Source organism: Gossypium raimondii, chromosome 12, assembly GCF_025698545.1.
Source record: "Gossypium raimondii isolate GPD5lz chromosome 12, ASM2569854v1, whole genome shotgun sequence".
In the NCBI taxonomy this organism is placed as follows: domain Eukaryota; kingdom Viridiplantae; phylum Streptophyta; class Magnoliopsida; order Malvales; family Malvaceae; genus Gossypium; species Gossypium raimondii.
The window spans coordinates 1,512,710-1,537,598 of record NC_068576.1 but is presented as its reverse complement, the minus strand read 5'-3'; the positions used below and the strand labels follow the sequence as shown (position 1 = coordinate 1,537,598).

Here is a 24,889-nt window from a genome sequence, read left to right as displayed (position 1 = left end):
GAGCGCCGCTAAAGAACATGGCCTTTAGCGGCGTTTTTTCTGTAAACGCTGCAAACGTTAGCGACGTTCTCGTTAGCGGCGCTTGTAAAGTAAAAAAAAACACCGCTAAAAACCTGTTCTGGTGTAGTGTTTATTTGGCATTTACATGGTTGCTAAGGATATTTTCATGTTTTCTATTCCTTTGGCCTTTGGTTTTTTATTAAGTTTATTTTTATTTGGATTTTTTAGTTGGAACCATTATGTGTTAAATGTGTATCCTCTTGAAATAATGGAATGATTTGTGTTTTAGCTAAAGAAGTGGTTGAAGGTAGCAACAAGAAGGGGAAAAATATCACTTAAGGGTGTGCTAAGGTAGCAACAAGACAATATATACATGTTAAACTACACTTACAATTGGATTTAATATTTTCACTTTAAACAAGAACATTTTGGTTATATTTAATTTTCGATATATATTTTTTATTTTTGATATGTTTCATTTAAAACTATTTTAATCTTTTAATATATTTTTAAACTATTTTTATTTTTGATATCTTTAATTTATGTTATATTTAATTTTGGTCTTCAAACAATGTTTTATATTACTTATATTGTTCGATTAAAATTATAATTAACACTACAAAAATCATCTCAACAAACGAAACGGAAAAAAAGAAAGTAAAATGCTACAAACAAATCATGTTATGGTAAGAATGTAATGTATATGGAGTTTTAGATTTTATTTAAATACAAATAATAATCGAATATTTTAAAATACATAATTTTAAGATATTTAACACACTATATACCTATAATCGAATTGAGTTAATACAAAATAAAAGAAATTAAGACCTTATTTTCTTTTCTCATAAAAATTATTAAATTCATATTTTTTTTTCCTTTTACTAATTTTAACTATTCAAATAAAATAATATATATTTTTCTATTCACAATTATTAATTCAAATAAAACATTAGTTAATTACAATGTGAGTGTCGAAACCATTTTTTGAAAACAAAAATTTTAGTTGTCGACTTTAAAAACAAAACTGGAGTCGCCACCGATCCTTTATTAAGGTGTGATCGGCTCACCTTAAAAATTATTCTGGTCCACGAATTTTAAGAAAATGAGTTCGGGAGTCAGTTACACACGAGGAAGGATTAGCACCCTCGTAACGCCCAAAATCGGTACCAAACTGATTATTTAATGTCTTAGTGTCGAAAATTTGAAAAGATTTTAAAAGAGAACTTTTAACTCGCAGACGAATCAAAATAATAAAATATTCCTATTTTAAAGAAATAAAACATCACACCCAGTAAGTTAGGGCACAATATTTTTAAATCTCCAAAACACCGAATATTGCCTTTTGTTTTTGAAATTCTTCTTTCGAGAAAAATGTCATGACCAGTAAGTTAGGACCCAACATTTTGAATTCTCGAGAATAAGCTTTATTTGAAATTTGTGAATTTATTGCAAAATAAATACTTGGCTTTCTAAATTCATCGAAAAATAATCGCAATCCAGTAAGTTAGGACACGATCTTTCTCGAGAATCATGAATGCCAAATATTTTGAAAATCTATAAAATATGATGATTTTAATGTTTTGAAAAAAACCAAAATATATTTCCGAAAGGTATATTAAAAGTTAATGTATATATAAAACACACATATAAGTATACATATAAAAGGGAATGAAATACATAAAACTTATAGTAATTTTTAAAATGCATGTATATACGTATATGAGAATTGTGAAAATAAAAAATATATAAAAAATATGTACAATATGTGTATAAAAATGGGGTATATGAAAATAAAAAATGATTTTAAAGAAAAACGTGTACATAAATACATAGAAAATGTATGGGTATCTTGAATTATAAGGTGTGGAAAGTGTATATGTTATATAATATATATGCCTATATATAAAATATAAAATGTATAAAAGTTAGGAAAATAAAATATAAAATAAAAAGTATGTATGTATATTACTTAAAACATGCGTATATAATAATAATAATAATAATAATAATAATAATAATAATAATAATAATAATAATAATAATAATAATAATAATAAAGTCATAGTATAACATAAATTTTTTTAAAAATGAATAAAATAAAATAAAAAGGTTAAATTGAACTAAAAAGGCAAAAAAAGAAGAAGCTAAATTCGAAATAAATCTGAAAACAGGACCACATTGAATGCGCGCACAAGTGTGGAGGACCAAAAGGGAAATTATTCCCTCCCCTCAAAACGCTGCGCAGTAATGGGATAAATTGAAAAACCATTAAAAAACGTGACTCAATTTAAAAAGAAGCAAAGCAGGTTTGATTGCAACGCGCCATAAACAAGAGGGCCTCAATGTGCAATTTCCCCTTCGAAGCCAAACGCGCGAATCCTCCCCTTCGGGTTGGGTCACCGCGCGGATCAGGGCCTTAAAACGACGTCGTTTTTGTAGCGTTATTTAAAACAAAATTTTCCTTTCAAAATCATTTTCGACCGAATGAAAAGGGAAAAAAAAACAAACACCCCTCTTTTGCTCTGCTAGGGTTTCACCCCTAGCGTCCTCGCGCCGCCGCTCGCTTGGCCAGCGCTCCGGTCGCGACGGAGATGGCCATCGGTCCGGCGTCCTCAACGATTGGGGTAAGATCTTCGCCTTTTCTTTGTTATTTTTCTTAAAAACGCAAGGAGAGAAGGAAAAAAAAATGAAAATAAACCAAATGGACCCCGATTCACCTTTTAAAATCTTATATTCTCCATATTTCTTTCTATTTTCTTGTTCTATTTCTCTGTGTTTTTTTGCTTCTATTTTCGTATCTTTTTTACACTGACCCCCCTTTTTACAGATTTTTCCCTCGATTTTTATAACCGAAAACAAAGAAAAAAACCAAATAAAAAATCCCGCAAAATATGAAAAGCGTCCTTATTTTCTGTTATTGCTGCGTTTGTATGCCTTCTTTTTTGCTATTTTGTTTCTATTTGTTGCTGCAGGTGTGGCGTGCGCGACGGGCGAAGAAGGCCGATGCGAATCGTGCGCCGATTGGAGTCTTGCTGGCGGCGCTGGAGACTGCTGCTAACTGCTGGGCTAGGGTTAGCTTGGGGCTTAGGTGGGTATTAGGTTTAGTTTGGGCTTGGGTGGGTTTAGGCCTGCTAGTATTTTATGGGCCCGGGCATTATTGGGCTTGTACAGTGAGGATGAATACAAACTTTTTAGAAGGTAAATTAAAGATTGGATATTTTAAAAAATTTCATATAATATATATATGCATATTTCTGTAGAACTGGAAACTATGTTATTTGGATGTGGATGTGTTAAATGGGTATTTTTTTTAAAAATAATTATTAAACGTCAGTCATCAATTAATCAAATCCACAAAAACACATTCTTTTCTTTTCTTTCTTTCTTTTTTCTTTTACTAATGATTGATAAAGAAATGAATTTCTAGTTTTTTACTTGCAAAGATAGTTGTAATTTCTATTTTGTGCTTTGTAAAAATTCTTAATATATATTGTTCATTTTTCTTTGATAGTGTGTTATTGCTTCCTCTTCTTCTTTGGCTTGTTTGATTGCTTCCTCCACCCACAGTTGAGCGTCTTGTATTCACTGAATCACTGTAAGTTCTTTGGTAATTAAATTCTTTGATTTTATTTTACTGTTATTGAAATTAGTATTGGAGAAATGTGACCCTTTTACTATGATTTGAAGATATGTAACACTTTAATCTCTTGCAGTAATGGCTCGTCTGCCTTTAATAGTACAAAGTGTGAGGCGTAAGAGAATTGGTCTTGCATTGACAATATGGTTGCAAATGTGTACAGTTGCGAGTTGGTTCTTACTTACATTGGGTGCCATTCATAGCCTACATACTTATAGACCAAGGATTCGATCCTATATTTTAAATTTTTATGCAAAACGAGATTATGTGAAAAGACTTGTATATGCTAGTGAATAGACCTATATTGAACAAGTTAGGATGAATAGAATTACCTTTTTTAAACTATGTGAGATGTTGCAAACTTTAGGGGGATTGAAGTCGTCAAGGAACATGCTTGTTGATGAGCAAGTGGCAATGTTTTTACATATCATTTCTCATCAACTTAAAAATCGAGTTATTAAGTATCACTTTAATAGGTCCGGGGAAACCGTTAGTAGATCATTTCACAATGTTTTAAATGGTGTCATACATTTACAATATGTGTTATTTAAAAAAGCAAAGCCAATTATAGCTTATTCTACTGACCCAAGGTGGAAATGGTTTAAGGTATTGGAGTGAGTTCTATATATAGCTTGTACATATAGTTGATTTAGATTTAAATATAGTATCCTAACTCAAGGTTTTATACATGTGATGTAGAATTGCTTAGGTGCTTTAGATAGAACCCACATCAAGATTAGGGTTCCAACAGTTGATAAACCCAGATATCGAAAGCGAAAAGGTGACATAGCAACAAATATGTTAGGTGTTTGTACACCTGATATGCATTTTGTTTATGTTCTTCCTGGTTGGGAAGGTTCTGTTGCTGAAGGACGGGTTCTTCAAGATGCCATTAGTAGGAGACATGGACTAAAAGTTCCTCATGGTAAAGTGCAAAATTAGAGGACTTTGAATTAATCTTTAAGATCATACTTTTTGGGGAAATTAACCATGACAAATAATTTTTTTATAGGTTGTTATTATCTAGTTGATGCTGGATACACAAATTGTGAGAGATTTCTTGCACCTTTTAGAGGACAAAGATATCATTTGAATGAGTGGCGTCAGGGTTACCAGCCAAGTACTCTGGAAGAATTTTTCAATATGAAACATGCTTCAGCACATAATGTTATTGAAAGATGCTTTGGGTTATTAAAACTTAGATAGGAAATACTTAGGAGTCCATCATTTTATCCTGTGAGGGTGCACAATAGAATCATTATTGCATATTGTTTGCTCCATAATTTTATTCGAACCTATATGAGTCTTGATCCTATTGAAGTGGAGTTGGGAGAAGAATTACCTAGTAATGTGATAGATGACGATGAACCGAATATCGTAAATATTCATCCATCGGATGCATGGGCCACTTGGAGGATAGAACTAGACAACCAAATGTTCGATGAATGGCAACCATCTAAAAATTAGTTAGGTTTAGGGTAAAAATAGTAAACGCTAATATTTAAGTTTATGTTATTTCATGTATCTAGTGTATGAAACTTTGGTGGTGTTTGAATTGTTTTTTGTAATGTACTAGACTTGTTGAATTATAATTTATTTTCTTTTGATTCATCATGTGTTATAATTTTATAAAGTGTTGATCTTTTGATTCATAATATTGAACTTAATTTTAATTTGTTTTTTTTCTTAAGATAGTTATGTCAGGTTTTTCACAATCAAGTGTTTCTTCCCAAAATTCTTGAGGAACCAAAAGGAAATGGGTTCCAGAAGAAGATGTTGCGTTGGTTGCCTGTATGGTTGACTTGCACAATGTTGGAACCTTTAATGCTGATACGGGATTCAAAGCTGGTTATTTAAATGAGTTGGAAAAAATATTAGAAAAAGTTTTACCCAATGCCATGTTGAAGGCTAAACCTAATCTTGAATCGAGGATTAGGACATTGAAAAGGGATTGGTCAATCGTTTATGACATGCTTAGTGGAAAAAGGAATAGCGATTTTGGTTGGGATGAGCATAGGCAGCTTGTTGTTGCTGAAGATGCGATGTGGAACTCATATATAAATGTAAGAATTATTTTAAGTCTTTATTATCTTATTTTGACCAAACTTATATCTAGTATGAATTCCTCATTTTTATAGAGTCATGAAGAAGCCGGTCAATTCAAACATCGTAGTTTCCCTTATTATGGCTAACTTACTGCCATCTATGCAAAAGATCGAGCCACTGGGAAAGATGCTCAAACAACCGCTGATATTATTGAAGAAATAGATGTTGAGGATGTAGCTACTACAAATATTCATGAAGAAAGAAACGATTTCTATGGATGCGAAGCTGATGTTTCTTTGGATGACATGGATGTTTCAGCTACACAACCGCAGCCAGCTAGAAATCAAGGTGATTCCACATTTTTAAAAAAGAAAAAAAAAAGATTTCTGATGCAAGTGACCATATTTCTTCTACTTCATTTCATGATGCTGCCACTTTATTGGCGAAAAACATACATACCGTTGGCGTTGAAATCAGCAGGAGTATTGCCTCCGAAGTGCTAATTCAACAAAAGTCAGAAATGATCATTCAAGAAAGAGCTCTAAATTTATATCCAACATTATGTGAAGTAGGAGGTTTAATTGAGGATGAGCGTTATTGCGCATTGAGCAAAATTCCAGATCATCCAACGCAAATGCTCGTTTTCTTTAGTTTACATTCTTCTGTGCGATTGGAATGGGTCAGAAGTTGTGTTGATGATATTTTGGTAACTTTTTGTATTTGTAATATTTGGATGGTATAATGACATGATAGAATGTCATTACAATGTTGTAACTTTTTGATGTTGTAAAATTTTATAACATATGGTTATGACATATAAACTAACGAAATCATGTAACTTTTTTGTTAATATATGAATATTATATTTGGATGTGAAATATAATTCTCAAGTTATATATTACTTCTAATATTTTGTTTTTTATTGTAGAATAATTAAATTATTTGTTTCACTAATGATATTTTAACACATTAAATATGTATTGCGTTTAAAAATAATAAAGTAGATTATATATTATTTTATAGTATTATATATTATGATTTTTAATTCATATAATAATAATTATATTAAGAATTTTATTAAATTATATATTATTTTATTAAATTATATTTAATTATTTTTATTATTTTTATTAAATTATTTTAATAATAATCTTATTAAAATTTAATAACAATAACAATAATTATATACCTAAAAAAATTCGCTAATGGTATTCTAGTCATTTTAATTTTTTTCTTATGCTATTACAACATCATTGCATTCAACCAAACACAAGAATACTATTACAGTTCTATTTCATTCCATTCAACTAAACAATTGAATTACTAATTACAACTCTATTCAGTCACAGCTCTATTCCTTTACACTAAACCAAACGTACCCTAGATTGATAAGTTTTAATTCCACAAATATGATTAAAATTTTATACCCATGAACATAATTTACCCTTTAAAAAAATGACATTTAACTCCTTTGTCCACCACTTATGTAACAAATAATTACCCATAAAAAAATATAATATTTTTAATTCAGAGGTAATAACGAGATGAGACTGTTTATTTTCTCAAAAATAAGATGGTGGGACTTTCTTTTTAAAGGAATAAGTTGCTTCCAGAGTTTTGGGGTTCAATAACAAGCTCAACTAGCTTGGCTTTACTATTCTTATTATTATTGTTTTGCTCTCATTAGCTGGATCAGTTATGAGAAAGGTGGCCATATGTTTAGGCCATAAAGTTGGGAATCTGCCGAGATTTTCAGAAAGGTTGCAGTTCAAAAAACAGAATGCAAACCCAATTCAGACTACAGATTTCAATATCAAGTAGATAGATGAGCTTTCAAGTCATCCCAGAACTTCTATCATAACTTTCAACCATCAAGTTAAAACGAAGATCTGAATTTTAGGAATGTTTATCTACTTCCGATTTCGGCCTCGACTCTTCTTGTTTTTCTTAGATTTACTGTTTCCTTGGGGTTTGGAATTGAAAGTAGTTGCTGAAGCTGGCTTCTTACCCTTACTACATTCCTGAGCCTTACTTATACTCTCTTCCACATCACAATGATCACCAGATTCTTCAGATGCATGGTTGCCGTCTTTTACCAAGTAGCCTTGCTGCTGCAGGAGAGGCATCATTATAGACCACCCTGAACGCAGCTCCTCGCAAAGGGCACCAATTATTGGAACGCTACATTCAAGTTTCAGCTTACTGAAATGGAAATAGAGAAAGCAGCGGGAACTTGTAAGGAAATATGCTTCACTAATCATTTCATGTAAATTGACATCTTTCAACTACAACTGGAAAAGCAATGCACGATACCAACCTCGGTTCTAGTTCACTATGCAGTTGATTCATTAGATTGAGCACGCTCATTGCATCCCTTGAAAAGTCGTCGTCTTCACCACCCGCAGGTTTCTTCAGCAAATATTCTTTTGTTCCAGCATCGATGATGGAAACAAGTTTTCCTAGAAACACCTACAGAAAACGGTGATGATAAACGAACAAAAAACAACAATAAGAAAGATCATAACAGTGAAATGATACTAGAAATATAAAATACATGGAAAAAGCAGCAAGACATCTGAGGTTATTTAGTAACATGCATATAATCATTACCATCAGTGTTGAAGCATACGAGATAAAGGTCCTTAGATCTTTGATACCATCCACCGCGGTTAATGCTTCAATAATTTCCCAAAAACGATCATGGTTAAACTGCAGATCACCAACATTTTGATTCTGGGTATTCAAGTCTTGATCTGACAGAGAAACCGAGCTTGAAAACGGAACAACCTCTGAGCTCGTCCCTTCATTGTAATTGGCTGGAAGAAGTACTTCACAAGAGAAACCAGCAGTTTGATATTGAGAACATCCAGTTTTAGGGAACAAAATTCTCAATAATTCCTCCTTGCATGGGTTGAGCTTCATATCTACAAATATAGCATCTTTGCATCCAAATTTAGGACAGTTTCCATGCATGCTCACTATTACCAGAGGGTTTCCAATTTTCTTAAATGCATCAGCAAGCAGATTCACATCAATATTCAGACGATTATTTCTCTGCCTTCTCCGAAGAGCATCATAAAACTCCCAGGGGAGTAGTTCTGTAATATTCTTTTGGCCCAGCAAGTCAAAAAGTAAATCAAGGCCCTTGCCAAAGTTCAAATGAAGAAAACATGTAATGAGAACCAATCGCAAAACCAGCAGTGAATGGTACTCCTTCACAGCTATACGAGACTTCTTGATCCAATCTATGGTCTCTCTCTTACAAAACAGGAACTGCTGAACCATGTCAATTACAAATTTAACAATGTCTTCCAAGGATTGTTTATCAACAGCCACAAAACTGGAAGTTGAGCTGGGTCTCCCATCCTGATATACAACCCATTCCACAAATGTCGTCTTTGTAGAGAAGAAGTATCCGTTGACGAAGGATAACAACATTAGATAGCGCTCAACAAGATACAAGAAACAAACCGGTGACATATAATCAGATATTGTCCTCCAGTTTACTTTATACGTATCTTGTAAAGCTTCGTGGAACTTCAAAATAACTGGCTCAATAATCCCAATTTGTTTGATATGACAAGCAGCAGATTCAGTTGTAGTTCCTGAGCTTCTATTCTCCCCAATATATTCACTGATATTGTCAGTCGTAGAAAATGTAGGAGAACCTCTATCCTCTTTGAGATTCAAAATGAAGTTCTTCCATGCTCTATTCCAGTGTAAACATTCAAAAATCTTCCCATAAAATTCAGTAGTAAGCTCACCAGATCCAAGAATTATCAACGCCACCTTTCCAATTTCCCCATATGACAAGCTATTAGATTTTGATCCGGTACTTTCCAATATAACTTCTTCAAGTAACTTCCTTGAGATTTCAGTTTCTCTAAGAGAAATCATGTTTTCTCTCAATGATTCTCGCCAATCAAGAGGAAATATATAGCCAAAGAAGTGTTTTGTTGACAGGTTGACGAACTTCATCAAATCCTTTTCTGCATGCTGGCTGTTCAGAAACTTGGAATTCAAGAGAAAACTTGCAACCTCATAGATATGAGTAAGAGACCTGCTTTGATTAAAAGATGACAAAGAATTCCGGTGTGAGAAATTGTAGAGTAGCTCAAGCATTTTCAAGACTTGCAGGCCAACAGAGAACAATTCTGAACACCAATAACTCCTTGCAGCTGAGACAAATTGATGGATTGAAATAGAAACCTGCTTCTGGTTTCTGCAAACATGTTTGTTCTCCAGTTTTCTCAGCCATTCAGCGTCAGAATTCAGAAGACAGACAGGATTCAGATTGTTAAATTGTCTCCATACACCAAAATAATTCAAGCAGAAATCTCCATATCTTCTAGAATCATTAGTTCCATATTGGTTTTCAGCATGCTCAAGATACTCGAATATCTTCAAAATTTTATCCTTCCAGAAATTCCAAAAGTAGACCAGTGTCTCGCTGGAAACCCTGTTATTATAAATTTGCTCTTCTGAATAGCTTGCTAGATCAAAGACCAATTCATCTATCCATTCATAATTCAATATATTTAAATGAAGGTGATGATCTAGAATTATTCGAGCAACTAACATTTCACCTCGGGTACTCTTGTGCATCTGAGAAGCACTTAAATATTGTTTCATCAAGAACAAGTTGCTTGGCTTGTTCAGTAAAATGTCAGCCTCTGAACAAACAAGCCCATAAAACCAGCGTGACAAATTCTTCGCAAATGACTTAGCTTTTGATAGAAGGTTTTCTTTCTCTTTAAACTGCTTTAACGGCCACCCTGTGCTCCCAGCCAACCAAAGAGAGTTAGCGAACACAAACCAGAGAATAAGATGCACAGCCTCCTCATATTGTGCACCCTTCCCAAGCAGATCAGCTGCAAGCAGAAGGTCACCTCTCAACTTAGCAATATTTGCTGCCTCCAAGAAGTTCCCTGATTCTTCTTCCAATGATAGGAGCTCATCAAGGCATTCTAAGGACTGCAAGAATTTTCGTCTTGAATTCATGGAATCAAAAGCTCGGACATAATTGATCATTGCTCTCTTATCATTAATCTCAAGATAATGACGGGCACAGTTCTCCAGAAACGTTTGCTTAAGCTCCTCCAAATCCTTACTTCTTTGGACCATTTCTTCATCTGCTTTTGCATGTTGTTTCCAGTATTGAATGTATTGCAATCCCATATCAAAGAGTTTTCCTTTCGTACAAACAGACAGGCATTTTGAGATATAGTTGCCTTTTGCATACACCTCTGCTGCAGTAATGTAACATCCAGCAAGAACAAAACATTCTGCTGCTCTCTCCAGAGCAGATTCCCCACATTTTTCCAAATAAATCTGACCTGCATTTTCAAAACAATACTTTCAGAATCATAAATCCTGGTATAAACTAGTTACAAAGAGGGAAAATGAAATTGTACCCGCTCTTTCATACTCCTTTAACATGTAAAAGCACTCTGCAGCACGCTCAGCCTTGCCAATGGAATCAAAAATATCAGCAGCCTGCCTCCTGGCAATAGAAGCCATTTTGGGATTTGATCCATGCAATCGGTCAGCATTTGCCCTAAGTCCAAGGGCCTTAGCTAGTTTTTCCCCATAAGTATCATTTGCTCTTTCGAAGCATATTGTTGCCATCTCATAGTTATCCTGATGCAACAGCTGCAGGACACAAATTAGTGGGAGAAAAGAGTAGTTAGATTTGCACAAAGATCAATTCTTTGGAAAATAGCAGGATATAGCTTGGATCATGTATGAAAAATATTAACAATAGATTATTAATACAATTAAATTAATTGTGTTAGAGTTGTGACCCAAATTCTTATTCTATTAGATGTTGACTAGAATAAGGTTTTCTAAACCTAGCAGTCTATACTCCTTATAATCATTCGAATTCGACATAGTGAATTTTCTTCTCCTCTATCCGTGGTTTTTTTCCAAAAGGGTTTCCACTTAAAATCTGTGTGTTCTATTTCTCTCTTTTCTAGCCATTATCGACAATCTATTTTTAACAAATTGAATTTACTAATAAGATTTATCTGACTAGAACAACAGATGAGTTGTAGAACACCTTCTTAAAGCAAGAAACAACAAACCTTATAACCACGTGACTTCCACTCTTCTGAACTGCTTGCAACTTGCATTGCTTGTGCAAGAGAATCATCCAGCTTCCTAACTTGAACAAGGCACTTCCTTTTCCAGTAATTGAACACCGGCTCGGAAAACTCTTTGACATTTTCACAAATCCACAGCCTTTGCCTTGTGCGGGTGATGGCAACATATAACTGCTTCAATTCAGAGCACATAATGTTGTGTTTTGCCTGTTTGAAACTTGGGGATGGACAACTGGCATCAAGTAAGCCCTGCTCCTTCATGTATTCATATACAACTCTCCACTGATTCTTTAAAGGTGATGAACCAAAAAAGTTGTACAATAATACATCCTACAGAAATGTCATGTACAAAACTAATCATAACATGGACAAATCATTTTGACATCTTCTGAAACAAAGACTAGGAAGACGTGAAAAAGGCTCCACATAGATGCATGCAGACCCGATCAATTAGTGAATACAAATGGTAAACATATTTTTTTTTTGGTCAAAGCCAAGCCAGCCAACTTGAGCTTAGGTTCTGAACTTTCGAGAAAGAAAACATTAGCTAGACAACACAAAACTATCAATGAGCATTTCTAGTAAATACAAACACTGACATGCATAAACTAGCAGATAATAGGATGATAGAAAACAAGGATATTTACTAAACCCGAAATACCTGAAACTCTAATCCTTTGCATTCCACTATGGTCAGAACAAGAGCTTGCTTGCCAACATACTTTAAAATTTCATTCTTGGCAGGATCATCACGTACTAATATGACCTGCTCTGCTCCAAATCCAACCATATGTGCCCCAGCATTACCACTGTTTGTGAATATTTTGGCAACTACATTGTCTTCGTTGTCAGATTCAAGCCAAATTGGGGCTTCCCCATATATAAGACTAGTTTCAGGGCATAAAATATCAACAAATGAAGGAAAGAAATGGTAAAGAAGATCAATGACACTCTGCGCTAACCTCAGGACGCCATCATGAGTACGAAAATTCTGGCTTAAGTGGAAATTTTTAGATATTTGACCCTTCTCCTTTTTCCCATGATTTGTTTCACATTTTGATTCCAAAACAAACTCATTGTAGAAAAGGGATCGTATATCTTCAAACCTAAAATCAATACCCCTGGCAATAGTTTGTGCTGTATCCCCACAGAAAACAAAGCCTTCACTTACATTTTTGCAAACATGTTTGAAAAGAGCAATCTGCCTCATTGTAAGATCTTGCACCTCATCGATATAAACAAAATCCATGATGTCACCCTCATACCTTTCATTTTGAAGTCTATCATGAAGATCAACCACAACATCAGCCATATCAAACTCACCATTTTCTCCTTTCATTTTTTCATAATCTTGAAAAATATCATATATCATTTGCCTCTCATGTGAACTTAAGGCAAACGCCCGACCCTCAGATAGTTTTACATAATCCTCCGCATTGAGTCTACCATCATAGGAATTCCCTGATCTCAAGCCTCCTTTTATATGAGACATTATCTCTGTGAAGACTCTGGATGAGTCAAGCTTATTTGTCAGGTTAGCATTAAAATGAGGCCAATAAATTGAACAAAACTTCTCATAGGTTACCTCCTTTGTTCTTATACAATTTCGTACCAAAGTTGGAGCATTTACAACTTCCATATTTGATAGCTCCCTGGCATCATAGAATTTCTCGAAGAATGAGTTGCCAATTGTTCCATCAAGCATAATCAGAAACTTTTGCAAAGTTATGACAAGTGGGTATGCCTTGGGAAGAATATCCACAAATGAATCTGGAATATCCTTGAACTGTGCTGCACCATCAGTATCATCAACATCTTGAAAAGCACCCTCTAGAGAAAAGTTTCCACCGCTAACAAACCTGAATAACAAGGATTGTTAAACCAGGAAAACAAATACATGCATCTAAATAAAGTACCCTAACCGGAGCGCTAATTAAAAGAAAAGTTAATCAAATTAATTTACATGGAAGTCAACAAAATAACAAACCATATAAACAGTAACAAAGAAACCTCTACACTTTACCATAGGAAAGCAGAATTCGTTAAACGTAGTCAAAAGACCTTCATAGATTTGAAAACTGAAAAGTCAGAAAACACTTTTCAGGATTATACAATAGAGAAGAGTTGCCAACAATTTTAGACAAAAATCTTTTCAATGATTTGTTTTGTTCCAAAATTCAAAGAGAAGATGCAAGATTATCAGCTTTTACATAGCAAGACATCGAAGTTCTATTTTCCACTCTAGAGTCTATATATGATGCTCTGATCATCAATTACATTTACTGAATTCTTTAAAAAAAGTTAATTTGATGTTCTACCCTAAAAGGAAGCACTTCGTGAAACATGCAAATGCTATGATTTAACCACAAACATGATAAGACATTTCCAAAATATTAGAAAATAAATTTTAAGAAAAAGGTTTCATTGCATTAAAACATAAAAGAGTGGTAGGACTTAGAGTTCAGACTTCATAAGGTCTAAGCCTATCATTTTATCACTGCGGTAAGCCATGTTATATATCCAAAATATTATAGTTTTTTTCTGTGCCAACTATAATTTCAAAGGTATTCATACTACCATTAAGCTAGCGCTTTATCTCATTATCCAACACACCTTTTCAATTGAAGAACATGATTTTTCACCGCATAACAAAGTTTAGGACTGACTGTGACAAAAAGCTGGCGCAATGGAGTTGCTTCAGTGCCTCCAACACCACCCATATTTCTGTTTGCCAGACAGACATCACTAACCCTATTTGTGTTAACTGCATCAAAACCTTCAGTTGCTAACAGATGCAGTTGCTCTTGCTTAAACAACTTCATAGTCAGCACAGTAGTCTTCCCGGTGCCTGACCTGCCTAATATAAAAGTGCTTCTTGGGAATAAAATTATATCACGTTCATGGTCCGTCACCTCGAATGGAAGTTCTGGTTCTCTTCCATCATGATCAAAGAGAAGGTGGCTCACAACACCCGATGATAAAGAGTAGAACTTCATCAGCAGTAAGCTCTCACTGACTTTTGAGTTCTCTAAGTAACATCTATTATCTGAGGCACTACTACCACATGAACTGTTTTTTATTTCATCTTGGCTTAAAGTTTTAAACCTGACAATATCAAATGAGGTTGTCCAACTTTTCGGAACTTCCAAATCCCTAAATAAATAAAAAAGAAGAAAAGTTAAGAATTACTGCATATTCATAATAATCATATTCAAGAAAGGCAAATTTCACATTTACATGTTAGAACTACCATTATGGTCATTACCCCTCCAGATATTTCTCATTGCAATGACAGATAAAATCATCTGTATACATTTTGAAGATGCCATCAAGGCGCTTAACCAGCCTCACAATATCCTCTAATGGCAAAAGATCCCAAGCCTTCAATACTTGAGTGTACCTCTGTTCCTTCACTACATCAATTGAGCAGACAATATAAAGACCTTCAACCTTAAATTGTTTCAAGACCATAGAAGAGCTTTCACAAATTAAATCCACATTTCTCTTCTTAGGCCGCCAGCCGCAGGAAAGTTTTAACAGAAGGTTTAAAACTGATTTCTGAGTCTGGGCAGATTTCACCTTCCCAAATGACTTTCTGAAGTTATCACTGAAAAGAACCTGAAGTCATAGAAAATGAAAATAAATTAATTCACCACTAAGTGTAAAATGTCATAGTATCTAATGCAATCTCGTCAACTAAAATAAGGACAAATCATGTCACTGTTAGCTTCGATAAAAAAATTTTATGTCAAACTTACAAAATTCAAACATGATTTCATGCCAACAAAAATAACTTGATAGACCTAGCATGATAACAAGTTTTAACCAGTATAAGTTACAACCTTCCACCTGGCATTCTTGAATAGAACACTATCGTGATTAAGCAAGTCATCAAGCTGATCAAACTCTTTCTTGGCATCAAATATAGCTTTAGCCAATCCCTTTTCTTCATCAGCATTAAAGAAACAATGACGCATCTTTGCATCATGAACTAAACCCTGCCAAACAGATTCATGTTTGGCCAGTGTTCTTCCATCCCCCAAAATCCAGAGGCAGTGCCTGAGAAAGCAAAAAAAAACATGTAATATATTGCAACTTATCACAGCAGTGCAGAAACTGGAGAGATATAAAAAAAGGTTAATCCAAGGAAATACCTAGCCCTCGTAAGAGCAACATTAGTTCTTTGAGCATTGGATACAAAACCAAGTGCTCCTGAACTATTGGATCTCACAGTTGATATTATTATAATATCTTCTTCACCACCCTGGAACCCATCAACTGACTTCACCTTCACTGCAAAGCCATCAGTTTTCTCATATTTCCTACCAAGTTTCTCCTGAATTGCAACAACTTGAGCAGCATAGGGAGAAATTATGCCAACGCTGAGCCTCTCTCTTGAGCTATTCCATGCTGTATGAAAAAGCAACCAATATAACAAAAATAAATCAATCTAATAATACATGAATATTGCTTTCTGATTTTAATATAAAGTGAACTGGAAAGGCCTCATCTAGCCCTTAAATTGAACCATCTCCTTTAAGGCAATGCAGCGAAGGGCAGAAAATTAATCATCCAGATATAAGCAAAATTATATTAAAATATATATATTATAGCATTACAAATTAAGCTCCAGATAATTACCTTTGAACAGAGTTTGCACCAATCTCTGCACAAGGGCTACCTCAACCATATTTCTGTGGCTACGCCCAGCATCATCCTTTTCTTCTCTTCCAGAGACATTTATAAAGGAATAGGGGCCAAACATAGGCCACGGAAGATAATGTTTCTCGTAACTCTTATGCTTAACACCAGCTGCATCCAAGATCCTTTTATTATAGAAACACGCATTTGGAAAGAAACTGATTGATGGATGCATTCTGTACTGAATATTCAGTAGGTGCTTTGAATGACCCAAAGTAGTCAACCTTTGGAATAAACTTCTTCCAAAGCCAGCTTCATTAGAAACCTATAATGAAAAGATACAAATTGATAACGTTGCTTTCGGAAATAAATGAAGGGGAAATTTGCAAAGGAATTTTGGAGATAAAAGAAGACAAGAAACCAAGTATAATTTACATACATTGCTTAGAACTGTGGCAGGCAATTGCCATTCGTCACCAATAAGAATTGAATGTACAATACCCGGCAGTTGCATGGGTATGACTGATTCACATTCTTTCAACTGCGCTGCTTCATCTATTACCAACACATTCAGTGGTTTCATTTCCAGTTTATATAGTTTATAAGAACTGCATGCAGTGGAAAAGAATAAAGAAGCTGTTTGAAAGCAGAACTGTACTAAGGAATCTTTGTTCCTTGCACTTGGCAGTTTAAGTTGACCGAGAGAATCACGGAGCCTTCTCAAAACAGAAAGACACTGGCTTCTTATTGAGCACAACAAGCGATATGGATCACAAAGATTTTGGGGAAGCAATTTATCATCTTTTGAACGTAAAAGGAGCTCCTCCACTTCTTCAGAAGCTAAACCATCAAAAAACAGGCATGTTTCTAATGAATTGAGCAGGCCTGAAAGAGTTTCAAGGTCTTTGAAATTATGTGCCTGAAAGTAGATTTTGGGTATATGAGTGTGTAAAATTGACACACATCTTCTCAGTGGTAATGCAGTAGTGGCAAATCTTTCTCTTGCATATTCAAGAAATGATTTGTGTATCCCCTTCTTATCATCAGTTTCACTGCAACATCCTTTCTCCTGGTTTTCATCTTCACTAACATGTTCCTGCTTTTTGGTTGATTCATTTTCTAAGAAAATATGGTACTGAGGAACACAATCTTCAAGAAAAGTAATCATTGAAGTAAAGCAGTGCCACCAACCTAGTGGCCCAAAGCACTCTGTAAGCCTTTTTACACGATAATCCAGAAATATTTCTTCAATCTCAGAATCAACTTTAAGTCTCTCTTTACTGCCAAATAAGAGGATGTCTCCCAACGAACAAAACTGATCATCAGCTACAGAGCATGCTTTCTTTGCTTCTTTTACCAGCTTTGAGACACGTGCAACTACTTCTGTAATTGCAATATTTGTCGGGGCACAAGCGAGTGTTCTGTACTTCATCCTCAACAGAGCAAACAGCAGCACACTAACAGTTTTAGTTTTCCCAGTTCCTGGTGGACCCCAAATAAGTTCCACATGAGACTTGTGATTGCACAACATTTTGTTGAGACAAGCAACAAGCGACTTCTTTTGAGATTCATTCAGTTTAGATAGCAAGTTTTTCAGAAAAATCTCATTCCAGTTTCCACCAATATCTGAGGAACAGAGACTGCAGCTTTCTGCTACCTACATACAACATGAAATTTAACAAAATTCATTCCTGCGAATATATACCATTAAAGCAACAATAAATTCCTCAGACATGGTCCTCAAGTAATAACAATAAGTTTATGGAAACTGTTTATGAGGTTATATTGAAACACATGTAAACGAAAAGGAAAATATGAAATGCAAAACTCATGGTACGTTAATTGTGCAGGACAAACGCAAGGTCTCAACTTGTCAACACAAAGAATAAGCATATTGCATGATGCTTAATAAACATAGCCACTTGCATCATAAGCAACCACTAACGATGAAAAGCAATTGCAAATCATCCAGTATAATGCCACATTTACAGAAGGAAATCTCAAACATATTTGCACTGTGGTACCATACCATGGAATCGGCGTGCAAAACCTCTTTGATAATCTTTAAGTTTCTTTCCATGTGCAATGCACTCCATATTCGTGTGTTTGTGGTTAGATTTGTCAAGTGAACTACAAATAGTGATTTCTGCGCTTCATCTTTAGAAACAAAGTCTTCCAGTGCTTTCACTTTGAAGGAAGTAGATGAGCTATTATCCTCATCATCATCCTCTTGAATATTTGTGACTAGGGCAAAAATCCAGGTTCTTCCTACCCTTTGTAAATCAGAAGCAGTTTCAGGTTTCACATTTGCTATCACAAAAACATCTCCAGGCAATGTTTTGTATGGTTCCTTCTCACGATCACTGAACCTGTTTCTCCAGTAATCAACATTCACATCAAGCAGCAATGTTCCATGTGACTTTGACTCATTAAGATATGTCACTTCGGCGTATGGTGCTCTAGCTATAACTTCCATAGATGAGCGCAATGCTGCGCGTGTCTCGTCCAACAAAGGCAAAAGATATGACCCAAAATATTGTTCCACCGACTGAAATGAAACTGGAATCATTTCCACCTAGCAATTGAGATCAAATTGAAACAGATCAAATCAATCCATAACAGTCAACAGACTAACAATAGAGAGAGAAGAAAAAGTTGCAATTGTTTAATCCTTTGATTCAGACAACCATTTTGGAGACTAGTGCAATAACAAATCTCTTATATCGTTTTCCCTGGCTTTCCAAAACAAATAACTCAAGGACTAAATTCATAACAAATGGAAGGCCTAAAGGTACTGATTAGATCAAACTACATAATTAAGGTTAAAGAATGCACTAACACACATGAGGCATATATGAGCTACTTACTTCAGCTTTTTTAACTGATTTTTCATTTTCATCTTAAACTTAAGGAAATTTCAGCCTTTAGAAGCCAAGCTCAACCATTCAACAAATTTATTATGTTCAATCTTTATTCAGCTCTCTGGTTGAACTAAACAAGCTTAAGATCAACTCAAGGGCTTTTAATGTTCTGAGGTATTTTATAACGTGCACAACAACTATAGTAACAAAAAGTTCTATTAGTAAAATTTCAAAAGAGTTTAATAGCAAGAAAATAACAAGTTATTGTGTTTTAGCTGCCATTAGTTCCTAATTCCCTTGTTAGCAAAAATTTCACAAGTCTTATACTCGATTCACTACCTACGTAACTATATGCCACTTTTAAATAGCTGCCAATGACCGACTAAAAGGAAGACGTACACAATATAGAATGCAGCAATGGGCTAGGGCTGCAACACACACACACACACACAAAGAAAGTTTATTCCAGCTCACTGCTACAGCTATTTTTAAGTATAAGAGCAATCATTTTCAACTTCCATAAAAGTGGATATTCCAAAAGCTGCAAAGAAAACCCATAAATAAGGTCTAACAAAAAAAGAAAACCAAAGAATCAAGGGTGATGATGATGATTATGATGGAGAACAAAGCAAACCCACCTGATCCTTATAAAGATTATCGTTGAATATGTCTTCAAGAGACCATTGAAACACAATATCAATGAAACCCATATCTTTTTTAATCAATACTCAATACTCTGCTCACTTGAACCTATACCTCCTATCGTTCCTCTGAATATCTGTTGCAAACATACACAGTTAGAAGCTCACTTCAACTTTCAACCTTCAAAAGAAACCCACAAAAAAACAAACAGAAAGTGTACGGTTTCTTAGCTCCGAAGAAAGATGAATATATCATATATGAAAGTTAATCTTTATCACACTTTATTCGACATGATCAAGCTAAGCTTTATCACACTTTATTCGACATCACCAACAGAAATAGAAAGCCATTTCCATTGCCATGCTTTTATATCGCCAAATGACAATGAAGAAACCTTAAAAAGGAGAATCAGAGAAAAAAATGGGTCTTAATCGTCTTAAAAAAGTCTTCTAACTCTTTTGCCTTTATTTTTTTTTTCTTTCTTTTAAAGGACGACCATTCTTCTTCTACTTTAGCGCTCTGGTCTCACGTCTCGTATTTTTCTTTTTTTTTTTTTTGGTTTTGTCATGTCTCGTATTTTGTTTCCTTTGGAAAATGTTTAGTATTTATTGCAATACACACGATATGAAATATTACATATTGAACAAAAAATTTGGATAAATGCATCACTTACCCTCAAACTTACTCTCAATTATCACTTTGCTAAAATTTTCGACACTTTAAGCATTAGTAAAAGATACGCTGCTTAGTCTCAACATGTCACATCACTTAATTTCTTTTTAATAAATTCAAAAATAAGGAAAATGGAAAAATAATTAGAAAATAGCAAAAATATAAAAAAGAGTTAGAAAATAGGAAAGTTATAAAAATTATATCAAATTCCCAAAAATAAAAAGAATATTTTTATTTCTAAAATACAAAATAAAGACCAAAAATACAAAAAAATGTCAAATTTTCTAAATAACTTAATTCACAAATTGGTATTTAAATTTTTTTGTCACAAATAGTACTCAAACCATTTTTTTCAAGTTGGTTCCTCTATTAATCAAACCACTAATTTCGCTTTTAAAAACCTAGTACTTAAACTATATATTTTTCTCATTTTAGTACCTAAATATTTTTTTGTTAGAATTAGTACCTAAACTAGTTTCTTTTCCCAATATGGACCTCTCTTAGTTCAATAATTAGTTAAATTGTTTAAGTTTATTCGTTAAAAAGATAACCAATTAAAAAATTGACATGCAACAATAAAAAGACAAAAAGTATTATTTTCTCTTTTATATAGATTGTTTTTATTTTTAAATTTTTTCTTAAAAGATTAGACTAATAGATTAACCAGCCAAACTAATAGTTCTCGATTTGATTAATTTTTTGATTCAATCAAATAAATTATTAAAAATTTATAAAAAAAATTAAAAGGTTTTAATTCATGATTTGACTCTTGAATAGACTTGTCCGAGTGGCCCAACCCGAAGGCCTGCCGGAAAATTGGGTTAGATTTGGACAAAAATATAGGCCCAAAAAACGGGTTTGAGCAAAAACAAAGACCCGTTTAGGAAATGGGTCGAGCCTTGAGTAAGGTTTTTTGGGCTCGGGTCGGGCCGACTTGGCAAAAAAAAACTTGTTGTTTTGTTGTTGTTTTTCATTATTTTGCTGCTATTTTTCCATTGTTTTGTTGTTATCTCACTATTATGTTACTATTATTTTGTTGTTATTGTTTGAGTATTGTATAACTTTTGTTTTATTGTGAATTTTGCTATTATTTTAGAGGCATTTGCTTATTAAATTACACCTAATCTAGTGTTGTTTAAATATAAAGATTTTTTAAATTTATTTTGCAATTTGTTGGGAAGCATTTATTTTAATTTTTTGATGTATTATATATTTTTTTAATTTTTTATATAAAAAATTTAATACGGGGCGGGTCACACCGAAGTTTTAGCATATTTATCCAAGTCGGGTTTGGGTAAAAATTTAAACCTATTTTTTCGTGTTAGGTGGGGTCTAAGCATATCGATCAGGCCTAGAATTTTGTTAGGACCCGACTCAACCCAACCCATGAGCAACTCTACGCTTGAAGTATACCCATCTTTTCATTTTGATACTTAAACTTTTTTATCCCAAGTTAGTACTTAAATTTGTATAAGTTATATTTTTTAACCCTAGACATTAAAAAAATATATAGACAATAAAAGAAGGTCGCTTTTAAGTATTTTAGTCGACAAGAAGACACCACTTGTCATTTTTAAAAAGCATATATTTTATTTTACCAAACATATATAAACCTTAAAAATTATAAAAATAGAAATAAATATATAAAATTTCAAAAAATATGTATATATATATATACAATCTAAAAATATATAAAAATAGGAAACAAACTATAAAAAGTATATATAAACTCTAAACTATATAAGAAGTAATTAAATATATAAAATTGAGAAAAAACTATATAAAATCTAAATAAAATTATAAAATTATATATAAAATATATATAAGAAATAATTATTTTTAATTAAAAGTACACTTACGATTTTATTAATAAAAATAAAATTATATATATTTTAAATTCTATCTTTCCCACGTCCTATGTTTTTAATTCTATATTTCCTTCTCCTTCATTTTCTCATTCAGGTTTTTCTTAATTCCCCTTCATCTTCTCATTCTTATTAGAATACGAAAAACCAATAAAAATTAGTGTTTCCTTCCTTCTGTTTTTAACTAAAGCATTGAGAAAATAGGAAAGCTAGAAATCTTAGCAACAAATCTGAATGAGAAAACCCAAAATCTTAGAAAACCTAGAAATCTTTGAATAAAACCGCAAAACTTAAAATATGAAAGGAACAAAAAAAAATTCTCATTGGTAAAACTACTTTTTTTTTTCAATTTGGTTTTCCTCTCGGCATATGGAAGATAAATGAGTCAAGAATGAGGGAAGAAGATGATACCAAAATTGCCATTTTTTTTCCTTCTTTAGTTCTTTTTTAGAATCATTATTGATTCAATGTGTTTTTCTTCTTTGTCTTTGTTTTAATTGACATAATTACAAGGGCAATTGAAATGCATGAATGCCAAAAGCCATTCCTATCTCCGTCCCCCATTCTCCTTTTTGACAGTGGAAGTGGAACAATGAACAATGAATAACACTTTTTCTTCTGGGTTGATTTTACTCTAACAATTGCAAAAATTGGTAAAGATTCTGTACTCTGATAGTTAAACGGCTAAAAAATTCCAAATCATAATCTAAGAAAAATGTTCAAAACCAATGGACTAAATTATCAAAAAAATGCTGATGGTTTTTTTTGAAAGTTACCATATTAGGCTATTTTTTGAAATAATTATGAAAATAGGCCGACTTTTTGAAAGCGCTTCCAGGTAGACACGTTTTCAAGTGTAATTTAGAAAAATGCTCCTAGATGGACGTGTTTTTAGAGTTGTGAGCTGAAAGCGCTTCCACGTAAACACGTTTTTAATGTGTTGTCAGAAAAATACTTCTAGGTGAACGCATTTTCTGACAGGTGAATCGAAAAAGCTTCCAGCTGGAAGCATTTTTCTCATGTGTCTTTCAGTGTTAGGGTTTTGTTTGTTAGGGTTAAGGTTATTTGTTTTAGGATTTAAGGTTAGAGTTTTTGAGTTAAGATTATTTAGGGTTTTGAAATATTAAATAAGTTTTTTGCATTTGAAATTTAAAAACATCTTATTTTCATCGAAACTCGGAGTACTCTTTTGGAATGAAATATTAGTTTTAAAATTTTTGCACATTTTTAATACTTACGATATGGGTTTTAAAAATATATCCCAAGATTCCCAGGATATATGATATGTTTTATGTCCAAGTAGGGTTAAAATTTGTAGAGAGAAAATACTCCAAGCAGCATTTACTATCAGCAAAAGTATTGAAAGCGCGTCCAGTTGGAAGCATTTTCAGTACCATGTCAGCTGAAACCGCTTCCAGCTGGACGCGCTTTCAATACTTTTGCTGACAGTGCATCCTACTTGGAGCGTTTTCTTTCTACAAATTTTAACCCCTCACTAGCCGAGGAAAATTTTCAGAATGAACTTGGAGTTCATCTTTGACTATAAATGAAATATATTTCAGGCTCGAGTGCATAAGCCATTTACGAGGAAAAAAAGTTCTTAAGGAGATTAGAAGAAGAGAAGTTCGTGGGGTACGAATAAGTTGGAGCAATGACACAATTTGGGTAAAAGTATGCATTGATTTTTGTTGTTCATTTTTAGTTGCAGCATTAATTTTTTGCATGATGCTTTTGTTTCGAAAGTCTCCCGACTGATTATTTGGTTGAAAATGAATGGATGGATTAATGCTATTATTTGTTATGACGGTGAAGTGCGTGACGACGAGAATGGGGTTTTAATCAAATAACACAATGCGACTCACTTTTAACCAAAACATACAATTGCTAGAACTACAAACAAGAATTAGGCAAAAATCATTGGATCCAACCAACTGAGAGTATAGTCCCTTAAATATCGATTTTGTGCTTCAGATGACCCCGTCAGATATGATGCTTTCGATATCAGAGTGCGATGGGGTTGGAGGCGATGGTGCAAACGCATCTGGATAGTGGATCATTGTTTCTTGAGTTATATGTCGAGTTTTCAATGCCACCAAGGCCCTCAGACGTCGACATCTGTTCATGTTTGGATGCCAGAACGGAAGAACATGCCGATAGTCCAACAACACAGTTGTGTAGTGGGTACACCACTTTGTTAGAAACTTCTCATTATGATATCCCGGAATTATCAATGGGAAAACACTCATCTGTCTCGACCCTTGATTTACACCGCGGCAGGCAGAACATCGAACAGTCAGGTTGGGGTGGCAAGCGAAGTTATACACCCAACGTTCTAGCTTTTAGTTTCATATCTATTTGAACTTAGGCTTTCATTTACATCAAAGAATATGAGTCACACAGACATAATCCATCATCCAC

General features: G+C 33.7%; 1 protein-coding gene across 1 annotated transcript; it reads right to left on the bottom strand.

The window, feature by feature from the left end:
- Positions 1 to 7,435: 7,435 nt before the first annotated feature.
- Positions 7,436 to 20,386, bottom strand: LOC105786966 (uncharacterized). Its single transcript, XM_052625411.1, has 15 exons — positions 20,155 to 20,386; positions 19,931 to 20,070; positions 18,461 to 19,006; positions 16,871 to 18,088; positions 16,432 to 16,756; positions 15,945 to 16,200; positions 15,633 to 15,849; positions 15,056 to 15,408; positions 14,404 to 14,943; positions 12,452 to 13,649; positions 11,773 to 12,120; positions 11,101 to 11,338; positions 8,297 to 11,022; positions 8,004 to 8,155; positions 7,436 to 7,888 (listed from the first exon to the last, which is right to left on the bottom strand). The coding sequence occupies exons 2-15, from the start codon at positions 20,000 to 20,002 to the stop codon at positions 7,597 to 7,599; spliced, it is 8,481 nt and encodes a 2,826-aa protein (XP_052481371.1). The 5' UTR covers positions 20,003 to 20,070; positions 20,155 to 20,386; the 3' UTR covers positions 7,436 to 7,596.
- Between the last annotated feature and the right edge of the window lie 4,503 nt (positions 20,387 to 24,889).